Source organism: Falco punctatus (assembly GCF_963210335.1).
Source record: "Falco punctatus genome assembly, chromosome: 2".
Lineage (NCBI taxonomy): Eukaryota > Metazoa > Chordata > Aves > Falconiformes > Falconidae > Falco > Falco punctatus.
In genome coordinates, this window is record NC_137581.1 from 33,936,988 (window position 1) to 33,951,701 (window position 14,714).

The following is a 14,714-nucleotide window of genomic DNA, read 5'->3' on the forward strand; positions in this document are numbered from 1 at the left end:
ACATATATGCAACAAAATTTCCCTCCCATAATTATGCACAGAGATAACAATGTTTCCATTATAACTTTCCCAGCAATGGTTTGAAAAATCAGTAAATATAGTTTTCTTATGCTGCAAATGGAAAGTTGGAGGCTGAACTCGAGGCTGAATTTAAAGTTTTAGAAAAGTTGACTAATACAGAATTTTAAAGACAATGCTTCAAAAAGCAAAACATTTTATAGATACATGACTCAGGGCTGAAATTTAAAGCATTTAGTTTGACAGGTATATATATACACACAAAGAGGTAAAAGGAGGCTTTGTACATTCACAGTGTGAAATTGCTGTGAATCTGTACAAAAGTTTGAAATGTCTTATTTTCAGCACAGCCTAAAATCTATTCAGTATTCAGGTTATTCATTTAACTTTTTGTGTATCTGTTGTAATTTATTATTTACTTTTTTTCCTATAGATACGACAGAAGGATCAATGTAATAGTCTAATTTAATATCCCAGATTGGTAAAACACATTCATAAACGATTCCATTGTTATTTTCCTTCACTGGCCTTCCTACTCTGTTCTCCCAGACCTTCTTGTTACTTAGCCATCTTTAGATTCCAGCATTCACGATCCTCAGCTTACAAGAAATTAGGGCAATATCCATAAAAAGATGTTTCAATTTAGTTTACCCTGCCTTAGACCCAGAAAGCAGGTTCATAGACCTATATTAGGTACTAAGAATAGAATTTATACCCAATCAACACTCTAGCCAATGGGAAATGCTGAAGATCATGAAATCTTGCCTCTCAGGTGTTTAAAGCACCTAATACCGAGCTGCAGAAATGCATCTAGAACTAGATCAACATTCACGATTCATAAGACTTTTGGGGGCTTAGAAGTCTAAGTTGTCTATGTTTAAACGGTGTTTAGCTCACTCAGCAGTTGTCCTCTGGTATAATCGTTCAATATTGAAAACATGCAGAAAAAGGGCGATTTACTGGAGAGAAGTTCTTCCAGCCCCTGGACACAGGCATACCTAAAGCCTGAAGTACAGGTGATAAAAACAGCGACTCGACTTTGGCTTCTACCTTCTGCTAAGCTCCCTCACCATCTTTTTACCAGTGCTGAGATCCAAGCCTCAACTGGATTTTCCTTGAAACAAGGCTTAGTCCGTAACTGTGAAAGCTTCAGCCTTTCACAAATATTCTAAAATTTACTCCAGAGCTTTTACATAGAACTAAGACTAGTAACTTCAGTTGAAACAAGCCAGTTTTGAAATCTGTATCAGTAACATCATTTTTTCTACAAAACCCTCACATCTAAGCCATGCATGTGCAAAGCGTCACTCCTGAGTAACTTGGTTCAAATAATTCTTAAAGTATAAAATAACTTAATCCCAAGAACACAGGAACGGGTGGCACTGGGACAGGAGGGCCCATGAAATCAGCAAAATTCAAGAAATCAGAGGTAGGAAATACCTTCGGCGCATGAATTCACCTCAGCCACCGCTGCCCACGCTTTGCTTTCCAGCGCCTTTTAAACGTTTCCAGCTATGGAGTTCGCTCTTTTTCATATAAAAATCATCTCGTCGTTCTCGGAGCTGACGCCCCCACCCTCCCACTAAGCACACCGGGGGCACCGGGCCGAGGCGGCCCGGCCGCCGCCCGCCATCGCCTCCCTCCCGGCCGCGGCGGCCCGCGCTGCGGAGCCCAGGGCTCCCCCTGCCATCGCCGCCCCCTCCGGCCAGGCACACCGCCGCTCCGGCACCGCTGGGGGCGAAAGGAGTCCCCGTCACCCTCCGCCACCTTCCCCAGACACCCCAGCGACACAAGCAGGCTCAGCCGGCGGCCGCCACCCCCGCGACCCACGCGGGCCCGTACCCGCCCCGGCCGCCGGTCGGCGCGGCGCTAGTTTCCGGTGGGACTTTGTGCCGCGGTGTTTCCCTTCCCCTACTTGGCTCGGCCCGGCCCGGCGGCGGCCTCCGTGCGGCCCATGCAGTCGCGGGTGCTGTGCCTGGGCGGCGGGGCCGGGGGCCCCGCTGCGCGCAGGGTCCGCCTGCTCCTGCGGCAGGTCGTGGGCGGCGGCGCGGCCGCGGCGCGGTGCGGCCGCCTGGAGGCCAGGGCGCTGCACAGCTCAGGTAACGACCCCCGGACGCCGGGGAGGCCCGGCACGGGCCCCTCCCCGAGCCTTCCCCGGCACCCCTTGGCCCGAGCAGCCCCCAGGCCCGGACGCTGGGCGCGGAGACGTGGGCAGCGCCGCTATCCCCTCCGCAGGCGGCCCGGGGCAGGCCTGTGGGCCGGTTACCACGTTAGGGGCTGCTGGCTTGTCCGCCCGCTTTGCGCTGCCGCCCCTGTTTCTTCTTATGGTCGTGAATGTGGCGTGAGAAGGGGCAGAGTTCAGGCACAGGCTTGCAGGGGCGCTCGGTGTGGCCTTCCATAGCTTCTCTTTCCAAGTGTCTCACCCGTAGTGATGCGAGGAGCAGCCCCGCAGCCTGGACCGGTGGGCACAGCCCTTCGCCAGTACCATGGTGCCGTGCTTTCTCCTTCTGTTTGGCGTGGCTTTTTCCCCATGTTGAGGCAAAGCCATACCCATGGCAGGGGATGCCAGGGCTGATGTTTGTGTGAGTGTGCCTGTGGCACACGTAACGAGATAGGCAGTTGACCTTGAGTTGCGTATGCTAGGAAGGATGACCTGAACTGTCCTGGGATATCCTCTGTTGACCTTTGAGACAGATGACGGGCCTTTGCAGAGCAGGAGTGGCATTTGGAAATGGTGACATATGCCTGTGGTAGCTGGTGCTTTTCTGGGTGAAGGCCAAAAGCAACAAAGATACTAAATACAGAGCAAGTGGTGAGCATCTGTAAATTAGGGAGATGGAATGACAGCAAGTGATTCTGATGGTGGGGTACTCGCTAAAGTTCTTAATGCCACCCCTTTAATACCATTTATCACCATGTACATTTTTTTTAAATCTGTTTAATAGTTGACCAGTTCACGTCTTCAAATATGTGTTTGCTTTCTCAAGGAGGAAGCTTTTGGGACATTGATGACCATAAAATTCCTTCAGAAATTTTCACAAATATTTCCTATTCAAAAAGTAATAAAAAATGTAGGGTTGTTTATATTAAAACAAATAGGGATAAAAGGCAACAATTTAACAGTGTGTGAAAAAAACACCTGAACAGAGTAGCTCAGCACTTTTCAGCCCTTTGTAGAATGAAAACCCTTAAGAACAGGAAGAAATTCAGCAAAATGAAACAGCAAATGCAGTATTACTAAAAATACTTCATAATTTTCATATTCTGTGTAACTTAGCAATATTCGTGAATACACTGTATATGTATGTGAATAATGGGAATATTCCCAGTTACTATCAGTGATGATAATAGTTTTGGTAGAAGTATTTAAATCCCAAAGCTCTAAACAATCCTTTTTTAAAATATATTTATATATTTTTATATTAAAAATATTTATTAAAGGCAGTCTAAGAGGTAATATTAGAGATATTTGCCCTCCCAGCACCTGAGGCATCTCATTCATTATAGTGCTTCCCCAGCTCATGTGAATTTGGGAACTTCATATTAGAAATAATATTTATGATTTGGGTTTTGTTGTTGGGTTTTTTTTTAATTTATTTTATTTTAAAGGTGATTGCATGTCTTCTTGCAGGCCCTGTTACTCCTTTGAAGCTACTGAAGTTACAAGGAGATGGTCTGAAATTCCATGTGCAATACATGTTTTTGCTGTTTCTATGTAGCTGCTGTAATTACAAGTCTTTCTGTATTCAGTGTTGAGGTTGCATGTCTCTTCCTTTAGTGATAAAAAGAAGTATTTCTGGAAAGGCTGGAGCTGTTAACAGCAAATTGTTGTCTACCCAGTAATTTGGATCTGACATGCCTGCCAGATCGAATTTACTGCCTGTGATGGTACCTTTTAAGTGTAAGGGTGAAACTGTTGCCTGGTTTTTGTCCTGTTGTGTGTGAAGGAACCATGCTTAGCTTTTCAGCTCTCTCTTTATCTAGGATTATCTAAGAAGGGTTTGGGCTTGCACAACTTATTTAATGAGGGAAACTGAATTTATAGTAAGAAATGTTGTGGAAGGATGACTATCAGATTAATTTTTAATGCAGGTTTCATGTTTCCTTCCAAAAGACTGAAAAGGATGAACCCTTAGTAGACTGCAGAGTTACTTGTGATGAATTATTATTTGAATTACAGTATGAGATGAACAAAGTGAAGTTCTACGTAACTCAGTTCACTGATGTTTATATGCATTTATCTGTATGTAATATGAAACTTTTGAAAAAAAATCTGATGGACTGCACAATATCAGAGATGCTTTAAGGGGTTAATAAGAACAAATGCTGAATTTGGTAAAAACTGAGAACTGGAAAAATAAAAGTCATTGCCAGTTCGTACAGGCAATGGAAGGTCTCTTGGGGGCTTTGCTGCTCAGCATACATAGATCAACTCATGCTTTGCCACTTGCTTAGGCCACAATATACACCAGCTTCATTAACTGTTTTCTGCAGATCTGCTTGTCCAAGTCCACTTCCTATGCTTTCCAAAATCTGGTCAGGACCAGTTCCTAATCAAACCACTGTTTAGAGCCTGAAAGATCTCAGTAATACATACAAGAGTATCTGCTGAGTATAACAGAATCACCTGTGAAAACTGTTATCAGACTTCAGAATCCTGTAATGTTAATCATCAGTGTACAGGATCTAAGTGATTGTGGTAAAATTTTATAATCTAAAAGAAGGCTGAATGGTACCTTGTGTTTAAAAGGTTTTTGGGGTGGGTTGTGTGGTTGTTGGTGTGTGTCCCCCCGCCCCCCGGGTCTATCTAAAGACTAAACAACTGATTGGTGATGAATATAAATGCTTTCTCTCACATTCCTTTTTCTGACTTTACCTGTGTCATTATCTTTTTGAAATTCACATGTTGACGGCTGGGAGTGTGGTTCCGGCAATATCTTTTTCACTGGCAAAGCCTATTTAAGAGACTTTGTTCTTTGTTGTTGTACTTAGGGGGCTGCATTGTGGTGACTGAAATGATGCCAGTGATTTGATTTATGATGAAAACTTGCGAACAATTGTTGCGTCAGTACAACCGAGAAGGCAGCAATTGGAGATGGGAGCTTTCAAAGCCAGTTGTCATGAAAGTTTGCAGAGTTATGCCTGAATTATTTCAAATTATTCTAACATTTAAGAGAGAAAAGGCTGGTGGCAAAAAAAGCACATCTTTTATTAGACATGCTGATATAGCTAGAAGAAAGAGATGAGTTGTCAGCCAGATAAGCTTCTGTATGCTCTTCAGTAGGGTTTCACCATTGTTCCCGTGAGTAGATGTCAGTAAATAGCTTCTGAGTTTTAATATTTGGCAGTTGTTCAAGATTTAAATTATCCTGTTTAGCAACTGTTACAGTCCTGCCCATTTTAGTACATAAGGCTGAAGTTGAACCTGCTTGGCAAAGTCAGGGACTTAGGAGATACCACAGTGAATTTCAAAGCTGTTTTGTCTAATTTGGCTATTTTTTCAGTAAATGGGAAATTTTAAAAACAATTGTATTGATTTTCAATTATAGTTTCTTTTTAGTTGAAATACATTATTGAAATTATACTAATGCATTTGATAACTAAGCTCAGTTTAAAATAGACTGATAGTCTGGCTTTTCTGCACTGAGCAAACTGTACTTCAGGAATCTTCATACAGTTTTAAAACACTGTGAGCTAATTTATCACATAAGTAGCGTTGGCCATGAAAGATCTGAAAAGGAACGTTGGGGATGTGGGCATCTGTTACTACATGACTAAGAGAAGTTAGTGGATACTGCTTTCTACAGACAGCTAGCAAAAATGTCCCACTCATGGTCCCTCACACTCATGGGGTGTTTCAACTGTCCAGACATCTGCTAGGAGGGCAGTCTGGCATTGTGCATATGCTTGTGATAATTTCTAGACTGTGCTGGTAAAAATTTTGTAGCACAGATGCCAGAGGGCCTGGTCAGGACTAACTCTTCACTTCATCTGCTGCTGACAAGTAGGGCAGAACTAGGGCCAGTTTCATCATAGATGGCAGCCAGGATTGCAGTGACTGTAACATGATTGAGTCATGGATCTGGTGGAAGGCTGGGAAGATGAGCAGCAGAATTAGGATCCTGGACTTAAGGACTGCAGGCTTTCATTTAATTCAGGAGATTGGTGAGTACAATCCCTTGGATAACACCCATGAAGAAGAATAATGCCCAGAAGAGCTTGAAGATTTTTAAATAAAACTTAATGACAGCTCAGGAATGAACCATTCCACAGTGCAGGAAGATTTGGTATTTCATCAGGCCTGCTTGGCCAAGCAGGGAACTACGTAATGAACTAAAACACAAAAAGGGGACATAAAAAAGTGGAGATAAAGACAGACAACAGAAGATGAGTGTAAAAGTGCTATTTGGTATGTAGGGACAAAATCCCTACCATCTGACAAACTGCAGATCTTTAGTCCAGAAGGACCTCAATAAATCTGGGGCCTGACTGAAGCGCTGAGACCGATTGTATGAGGTTCCACACGGACAAGTGCCAGGTCCTGCACTTGGGTCACAACAACCCTACACAGCGCTACAGGCTTGGGGTAGAGTGGCTGGGAAGCTGCCTGGTGGAAAAGGACCAGTGGGTCCTGGTTGACAGCTGGATGAACATGAGCCAGCAGTGTTCCCAGGTGGCCAAGAAGGCCAACAGCATCCTGGCTTGTATCTGAAACAGTGTGGCCAGCAGGACTAGGGCAATGATCATCCCCCTGGACTCGGCACTGGTGAGGCCGCACCTCGAATCCTGTGTCCAGTTTTGGGCCCCTCACTGCAAGAAAGACACTGAGGTGCTGGAGCGTGTCCAGAGATGGGCAACGGAGCTGGTGAAGGGTCTGGAGCACAAATCTGATGAGAAGCAGCTGAGAGAACTGGGGTATTTTAGTCTGAAGAAGAGGAGAGTCAAGGGAGGACTTTATTGCTCTCTACCTGAAAGGAGGTTGTAGGCAGGTGGGCGTAGGTCTCTTCTCCCAGATGACAAGTAGCAAGACAAGAGGAAATGGCCTCAAGTTATGCCAGGGGAGGTTTAGATTGGGTATTAGGAAAAATTTCTTCATGGAAAGGGCGGTCAAGCATTGGAACAGGCTGCCCACAGAGATGGTGGAATCACCGTCCCTGGAGGTGTTTAAAAAACCCCCGTAGATGTGGTGCTTAAGGACATGGTTTAGTGATGGACTTGGTAGTCCTGGGTTAACAGTTGGACTTGATGATCTCAAAGGTCTTTTCCAACCTGAATGATTCTGTGATTCTATGATTGTAATCTTCCTACATGACTGGATGTCGGGTAAGAGTCCACATTCATGTTGTTGATCTTCTACTAATGCAGAAAAATGGAGGAAAAGGTTCACTTCCTGGAGTAAATACCAAGATTTTGTTTTAATGATGCTTTGGATTTTAATCAGTAAAGAAAATCATTAGCCTAAAGTAGAGAACTGAAAATTAAAACATTAGCTTCAAAACTGAATATTAAAAAAAAAAGTAAGCGGTCTAACAATAACATTGAGTAGAAATTGAAATTTTATGTTTGAAGTAATTATTTTGGGTTTTTAGAGGGAAAAATGTCTTTTGTTCATAAGAAAAGGGAAATTTTGGTGAAGTGGATTTCTTACTCTAGATTGGAGATGGGTTTTTTTGTGTAAACATCCAACTATTTCAGTGAGCAGTTGCTGAACTCCACCTCATCTGTATGTGAAGGCAGTGGTGGTCAAGGAGCAAACCCAGTGATTGTGGGGAATGGGTTTCTGTCCTTTGTGCTCGTGTTTGAGAGGCTGCCAGTACCAATATAAGATGCAGAAGAAGTTAACGGCGTTACCCAGTGACTGTGTGTAATGCTTGCAGCCGTGAAGGTGGCCAGTAAGAGCTGGTATAAAATGAGAGTAGGAAGTTGTGTAGATAGGGTTGGTTGTGGTTTTTCGGGTTTTTTTTGTTTGGTTGGTTGTTTTTTTTTTCCCTCTGAATAATGTATTCAGAAAAGTTGAGGAAAAAGAAAAAACAAATCCTAGACAGTGCCATTTCTATTTCTTCAAAACAAGTTGACTCTTCGAGAATGAGAGCTGACAGTCTCTTCTGTGCCCTTATGGAAATGTGCTGGATAAATATTAGTTAAAAGCATCTTCCCTGCCTGCCCACCTCTCCCCCTTCCTTCACATTAGAATAAAACTAAGACCTGAAAATATACATTTTATTGTAATAGAGATTTTGAACTTTTCTCTAACAGATTTGATCTTATCAACAGAAATTAATGTTAGCAGAGCTTAGCACCTTCACAGTTTTAATATGCTCTTGCTGTTGATGGCTTTTGAGACCAGATGGATGGTCTATGTACAAGGGACTAAGATGACTGCTGGAGTGTGTTAATCTTGCATAAATTCAGGACTGAAGAGGCCAAAAGGCAGTAATTTAAACCACCTAAAAACTCAACATTCCTGAAGCTTCATTGTAGTGTCCTATGAAAATGCTGACAATCTAAGGTTTACACATGAGATTGGAAGTGTTTCTGTTGTGCACTCAAAATACTAAACACATGTATAGATCTGTGCAGTGTGTTTTCTTTCGCTGTAGGATTTCTTTATTTAAAAGCATAATTTCAAATTTTTTCATTTCCTTCTTTCTTAATGTGTTATGTAACGAGTAAAAAAAAACCAAAACTTTTTTCTGCTTCTTAATTTCTTAAATTGTAGTTGAGATGCAATCTGTTTATTTTACATATAACCGATGTTGCTGTAAATAATTTAAACAGCAGTGGCTTTTTCTTCTCAACATATTGGTGGGGGGTGGGGAGAAGAGGGATAGAGGAATAGCTGGTGTGATACTAGCTTTTAAACAGAGGACCAGTCAAAGGTGCCAAGTGCACAGGAAAGTTGCATCTTCAAGAAGCCGCCTTACTGAGATTGGAACATAAAAGCATCCACAGTGGGTCAGAACAAAGGTCCATCAAGTCCTGCTATTCTGTATTGGAGAAGAGTGAGTAGGCAATGCTGGGGGAGAATAAAAGCACAGGGTGTTCGTGCAGTGATGCCCTGTCAAAGTGCACGCTCAGCCTCTGGCTGCCTCCTCTGCAGCTCAGGGCTTGGAGCTGAAGGTGGTGCCTTTCAGCTCAGTAGCCCTGAGTGGAATGAGTGGAAAAAGTGGGCCTGCTCACCTGATGAGCCCTTGCCAGTTATTGTAAAAAGCAAAAATTAATGTTGTTCTCTGTCTAAAATGTGGCTCTGAAGAAGAGAGCATATCAGGTTCAGTGCATTGCAGTTCCTGGCTAGCTGTATGTTCATGTGCAAGTTGTTGTTTTGCCAAAAGTGCAATTCATACTTGTCCAGATGCAGCAGAGAGAGCTTATTGCATGTATTGAGCTGTTTTCATACCTACTTGTTTGAGAGCCTCTTCAGGGTCCTGTTATTAGGTCATGATGTTCATGTGCTGCCAATTTGTCACCTATGTTGCATGAGGTCTTGAAAGACCTGCTTTGTCTGTGTGTTGTCTGCCCTCTGCATGGGATGTCCCCCTTACCTTTTGGGTTCTGGCTTATTAGGGACTTCTTTTGTTTCAGCAGCCATCTCTTTTGTGTACATGGGGCACTGCTTGTATTCCAGTGTTTTCCCCAAAGACTGTGATACCTAAGATTACTGTTTTCTGTGTGGGAGATAAGAAACTAGGGGCGCATCTTCACTGCTTGCCTAAGCAAGCCTGATACAGGCTACAAAGTCTCCATTGCAAAACCCCGTGTGTGTAGCTTTTGTCCACAGTAGTGTGGTAATAGCTTGTGAGGTGGATTGGAGTATTCATGGGCTAATCTATAACTTGTTGTGGTGTATCCCAAGTTATTTGACATGTTTTCAAATTATAAGTCTTGCTGATTTAACACCACCATTTTACCAAGCAGGCTGTTGTCAATTTCTTGCCAGTTGGTGAAACACTGGAAAGAGCCTGCCTGGGATGCATCTCTATTCAAAGAGTTTGGAAATGCCGTGGAAACGGAGTAACCAAACATGAGATTTTAAACAAGTGCAGAGGAAGCAAACAGACAAGAAAATACAGCCCAGGTGGAAGTGTGTGATAAGATTAGTGGGCTAATTCCCTCTGTGCTTATTTAGCTAGCAAAATAGACTCTGCTGTCTTGGTTTATCATTGCTTAAAGTTCTATTAACTACAGCTAATATTTTTGCTTTTTGGACAGATGCAAGCTGGAGGCAACATTTGCCTCCAGGCAGCAACAAACCTGTTAAAAGCTGCCCCGATGGTCTGCTAGGGATTTTGAGTGCTCAGCTTGCTCCACATCTTGCATATAGTTCCCTCCCGGCCCATTTTTCGTAGAAGTTTGTAGAGTCTGTTGGTGGTTGGAATATTTGTGGAATTTTTGGACATGTTTAGATGTGATCAAGGGTCAACATGTTATGGACTGACATAAATACCACCAGAAGAGATATATTTTCCATTTTTCACCTAGATCGAACTCAGTTATGGGGTGGTTTTGTTTGGTTTCTTTTTCATAAGGGAGTACATGAAATCAACTAAGTGTTTTCAGTACTGTGCCAATAAAGTAGGTAATTAAAATTCTCTCAGGTACATGATATCATCATTCCTTTGTATTGAAAAGTCTGATACCTTGTTGTTTTCAGCATCTTGTCCCTACTGTGTTTTAGAAGACACTATGCATGAAAGAGTATTTACAACTTCAGTTGAGGTGATTTAAGATAGGAGCTAATTAGTCATATACTCTTGTCTCGTTGCATATCGGCTAGGGAATGGTGAGAAAATAAACTGGCGCTAATTTCCTAAGGGTGTATCGGGCAACCTGCTCTTTTTATAGCATTAAAATTCTTCCTAGCTGAGCTAATGAGAGAGGTATCAACTTTTTCAGGAAGCAGTGGACTCTTAGGATGTTTTCATCAACTTGGAGTAATTTTGGTCAATCCTTTAGCTGTTCCCCAGTAAGAAAGAGTGATTGGAGCTGCAGCAGAAGAAAAGGAAATGGAGATGATGCTTAGGCAGTAAGCCTTTAAAACTTATAGAAGTGGGCAAAACGGTGGGAGATAGAAAAAACATCATTTTACTAGAGTCATCTTGGTTTCATGGCCTTAATACTTGTGAACTTATTTGCATGGCCCAGATGATCTCTTGAAAAAAATAAAGTTTGAGTTTGTTAACAGTCTGCAGCTCATTTTCTTGGCTTCACGGGTTTTGGGTGGTGTGCATTTTTTCTTTGTGACCACCACCGCTGTGGTGCTCACCCATTTCCTGGCTGCAAACTAGATTTCACTTCTGATTTCCACAAGAAAGAGCACAGGGCATGCCCTGCAATTTAATTCAAGCTTTCGGTAGCAGAAAGACAGGTAAGACAAGCATATCCTAGTAAGAGACCAGTAAATAAAGTAGCCAGGTGCTTTAGTTTTGGTGAAATCCAGAGCAAGAAATGCTTGAGACCTCTCAAATCTTGGGAGGCTGCCAGGTTCTGCAGCCATAGTGTCAGAGAGTGCAGGAAGGGCCCACTGACATGAATATGTCATTTTTTTACCGCCAAAAGATACTGTTTCAGGCTTCTTGAAAACTCAGGAAAATCATCACCCTTACAAGTGGTTGTTATGGCTAGCTGTAGACAAATAGGCTAAAGATTTAATTTTTCAATAAATCGGTGATGGTAGCTGGGATGGGGTTCTGTAGTGAGCTTGAATTCCATAGCTCCAACAAAGTAAGTTATGATTATAACAACAGCAACAAAAGAAAAAAGTCAAGGAATATTAATTAAATAAAAATTGTCCTGGTACCTGATCTACTTAAAAGTAGCAGAGCCTAATTAGTAAACTCATAGTTCTCAAACACACTAGAGGCTGCTTTGTGAGCACACAGTCAGCCTTACTGCAGCAGGCCTGTGATTTAAACTTCAACATAAAGACTTTATATACTTAAAAAGTGTCTGGGAACTAAAAGACTTCTTTTCTGTTTTAGGTGATACTATCACTATTGGAGATGTGTCTTTTAAACTCAAAACACCGAAGAACCCAGAACTTGTTCCACAGAACTACAGTAAGAATTTGCTTTCCTTTTGAATGAGTTTCAAGGTTTCATTCAAAAAACTCTTTATTCACTCAAGTCACCCTGCTGAATTACTGAAATTATCTAAGAAATATGTTTTGACAAAGTGTGCAATTTGGGGAAGGCTATCTTCGCAGAGTTCTTTACTGTATCTCTGGTTATATAGGAATCTCTTAACTTTGAATGTGATTTGCTCCACTGGTCAATGGGACCGTAAAAGGATAATTTGTGTATGTTTAAATATTTTGTTTAAAGGGGTCTCATCCAGCAAATACTTCTAAAAATAATACAGTAATCTCAAGTTGTCTGGTCAAGAAAATGTGGCAGTTTAAAATTCTTATTCAATTGCAATATGATCATACATCCTAGGAGTTATTTGCTGTATGGCATTCTACTGTGATATTTAGTATTCCCAGACTGTCACGTTATTGTGTCAGGAAACGTACAGATCTTTGCAATCCATCAAGTTAATGAGAAGTCAATTGCATAGTAATAAAAAATGCGATCAAATACTTTCAAAATACACAGCCAATTACGCACATTAACGATGCACATACATGTACTTGCTATTGATTCACATTATGTTTTGATACCTTATTAAAGATGCCACAGATTTGCAACCATCCATATTTCTTGGTTTTTTTTGTTGAGAAAACATGCTTCTTGAGCTTTTCCTTTTCACAGTGGTTCAGCAAGTGAATCCTGTTTTCATTGTGACATTTCCTAGGGCAGTACAGGCCAACTATTTCCTGAGGATTCGAAGTGATCAGTTGCCATTTGTTCAGCACTTTCACATGTAGATTGCTGGATGTCTGAAATGTAAATAATCCCATCCCACACACAGGCACCCAACTGATTTTTTTCCACCCAGATAAATTTTGAAACCAAACCCAAGCACACATGGCATTCTAAAGGGTTGTGTAAGTCTTACAGTACTTCTAGTTTAGACAGGACCAAGCATTGAGAACTCTCAGTGGCTGTCGTTGCTGGGCTTGCAGCATTCTACATCTGGAAACTGGGTGTAGTCTTTCACTTCAAGTGAATTTTCTTTCCAACATGTCTAAATTCATTCCATGACTTTTTGAAGCAGACACCAAGAAAACTGCTGGGGCACTAGGGTTTTTTGGTTTTATTTATTCTTTTAGAAGGACAGCATTTAACAATGCCTCCCTGACTTCCACTCTTCTACACTACGCCAGTCACTAGTACATGTTTTGGTCAGTCTTTACTTTTCAGGGAGACAAATATTAGCTCGAAGTTTCTATAACGACATATCTTTAGTCCTTTGAACTGGGAAGGTAAGAGAATTATGAAAACATTTGGTAGAATCAAAGAATCAGAGATTTTTCTAGTTCTAGAAGGAAAAAGTGGTTGAAAACTAATCTGACAGTAAAAAAAATAAATTATTAAACATGGACCTTTACAGAATGATGGATCTTAGCTAAAATCTGAAACTGCAACTAAAAGTAACGTCTGTTAGCACATACTAGGTGTATTATTAGTTATTTACTTCTTTTTTTTCAATAATCATAACTGAAAGGAGCCTATTTCATGCTTCGGATAGTGTTGTTCATCAGTATTGATGTACCTACAATAGGATTACTGAAGGTACAAAATTTTGCTTATAAACCTAAATATTAATTCAGTTAAAATTAAGTAAGGTGGAATAGTCATGTATTTAGTAGCAGAAAATCAATTTCAAATGCTTGAGTACAGTTTCTTTGTATATTTAAATTTAGGAAGTTTTTTTATCTCTTAGTGCTTAAAAGTTCTATGATTATGTTACTATGGAGAACAAAGTTACATTCCTTTAGTGAAATTAAGTAGGTTGTATTGGCTTTATGTCAATTATCTCCTCTTTTTGAGTCATGTAGAGTGTATGTGCTTTAACACTTTTTTACTTGTTTTAAGAGTACTTTTTGTTTTGCTCTGTGAATGACTGCTGTAGATACAAGATGTTTCTGTGTGAAAGATGAACATAATTGCATATTTATATTATTCTATAAACTGAAATGTGACATATTTTGAATTTTTATTATAGTAACTAATATTACATTTAAATGACTGCTTACCTGATTTCTTTTAAACTCAGACTAGAAGTAATTTGATTCTCCAATTAAGTGGGAAATACCCCTGAAAATGTCTCAGACATTGTAATGTTTGCAGTGGAGTTAGAGCTAAGAGGAGGGAATTGAAGCATTTACAGTTAATTTCCTAGTACTGCATATGATACCGTTTTCTAGCTTATCATTTGTGTAGAATGGTATGTTTCTGCTTTTATTATTCTGCCATGTTAAAATACAGTGATGTTGAAAATGTGTATCTATAATTTACAGCAGATTTATAGGGAAGTTGTAACTTATTCTAAACTCAGCATTATTATTCTAGGCTTTAAAATAGTCTTAAAAATCTGAAAAAAATTGTTACACAATAAGGAATGTAAATGTATTAAGAACCTATGAAACTTTTTGCCATTTTGTCACAAAATTAATACCAAAATATTTCATTCTTTGTGTTATCAAATTAAACTGATTTTTAACTCCTTTATTGAACCTTGTTACATTTTGCAGAAATGGATTGGATAGGTACTGCTGGTTACCTTATGTTTTCATGTCTTTGCTTTTCTGGTTT

At 40.8% G+C, this 14,714-nt stretch overlaps 1 protein-coding gene across 1 annotated transcript in view; it reads left to right on the forward strand.

The window, feature by feature from the left end:
• Positions 1-1,972: 1,972 nt before the first annotated feature.
• Positions 1,973-14,714, forward strand: part of VWA8 (von Willebrand factor A domain containing 8) — a gene marked incomplete at its 5' end in the record, with an annotated part of 184,294 nt that continues 171,552 nt past the window's right edge. The window contains 2 exons of the mRNA XM_080376822.1: positions 1,973-2,117; positions 11,997-12,074. Of these exons, the coding sequence (XP_080232948.1) occupies positions 1,973-2,117; positions 11,997-12,074 (223 nt within the window). The remainder of the gene's footprint in view (positions 2,118-11,996; positions 12,075-14,714) is intronic.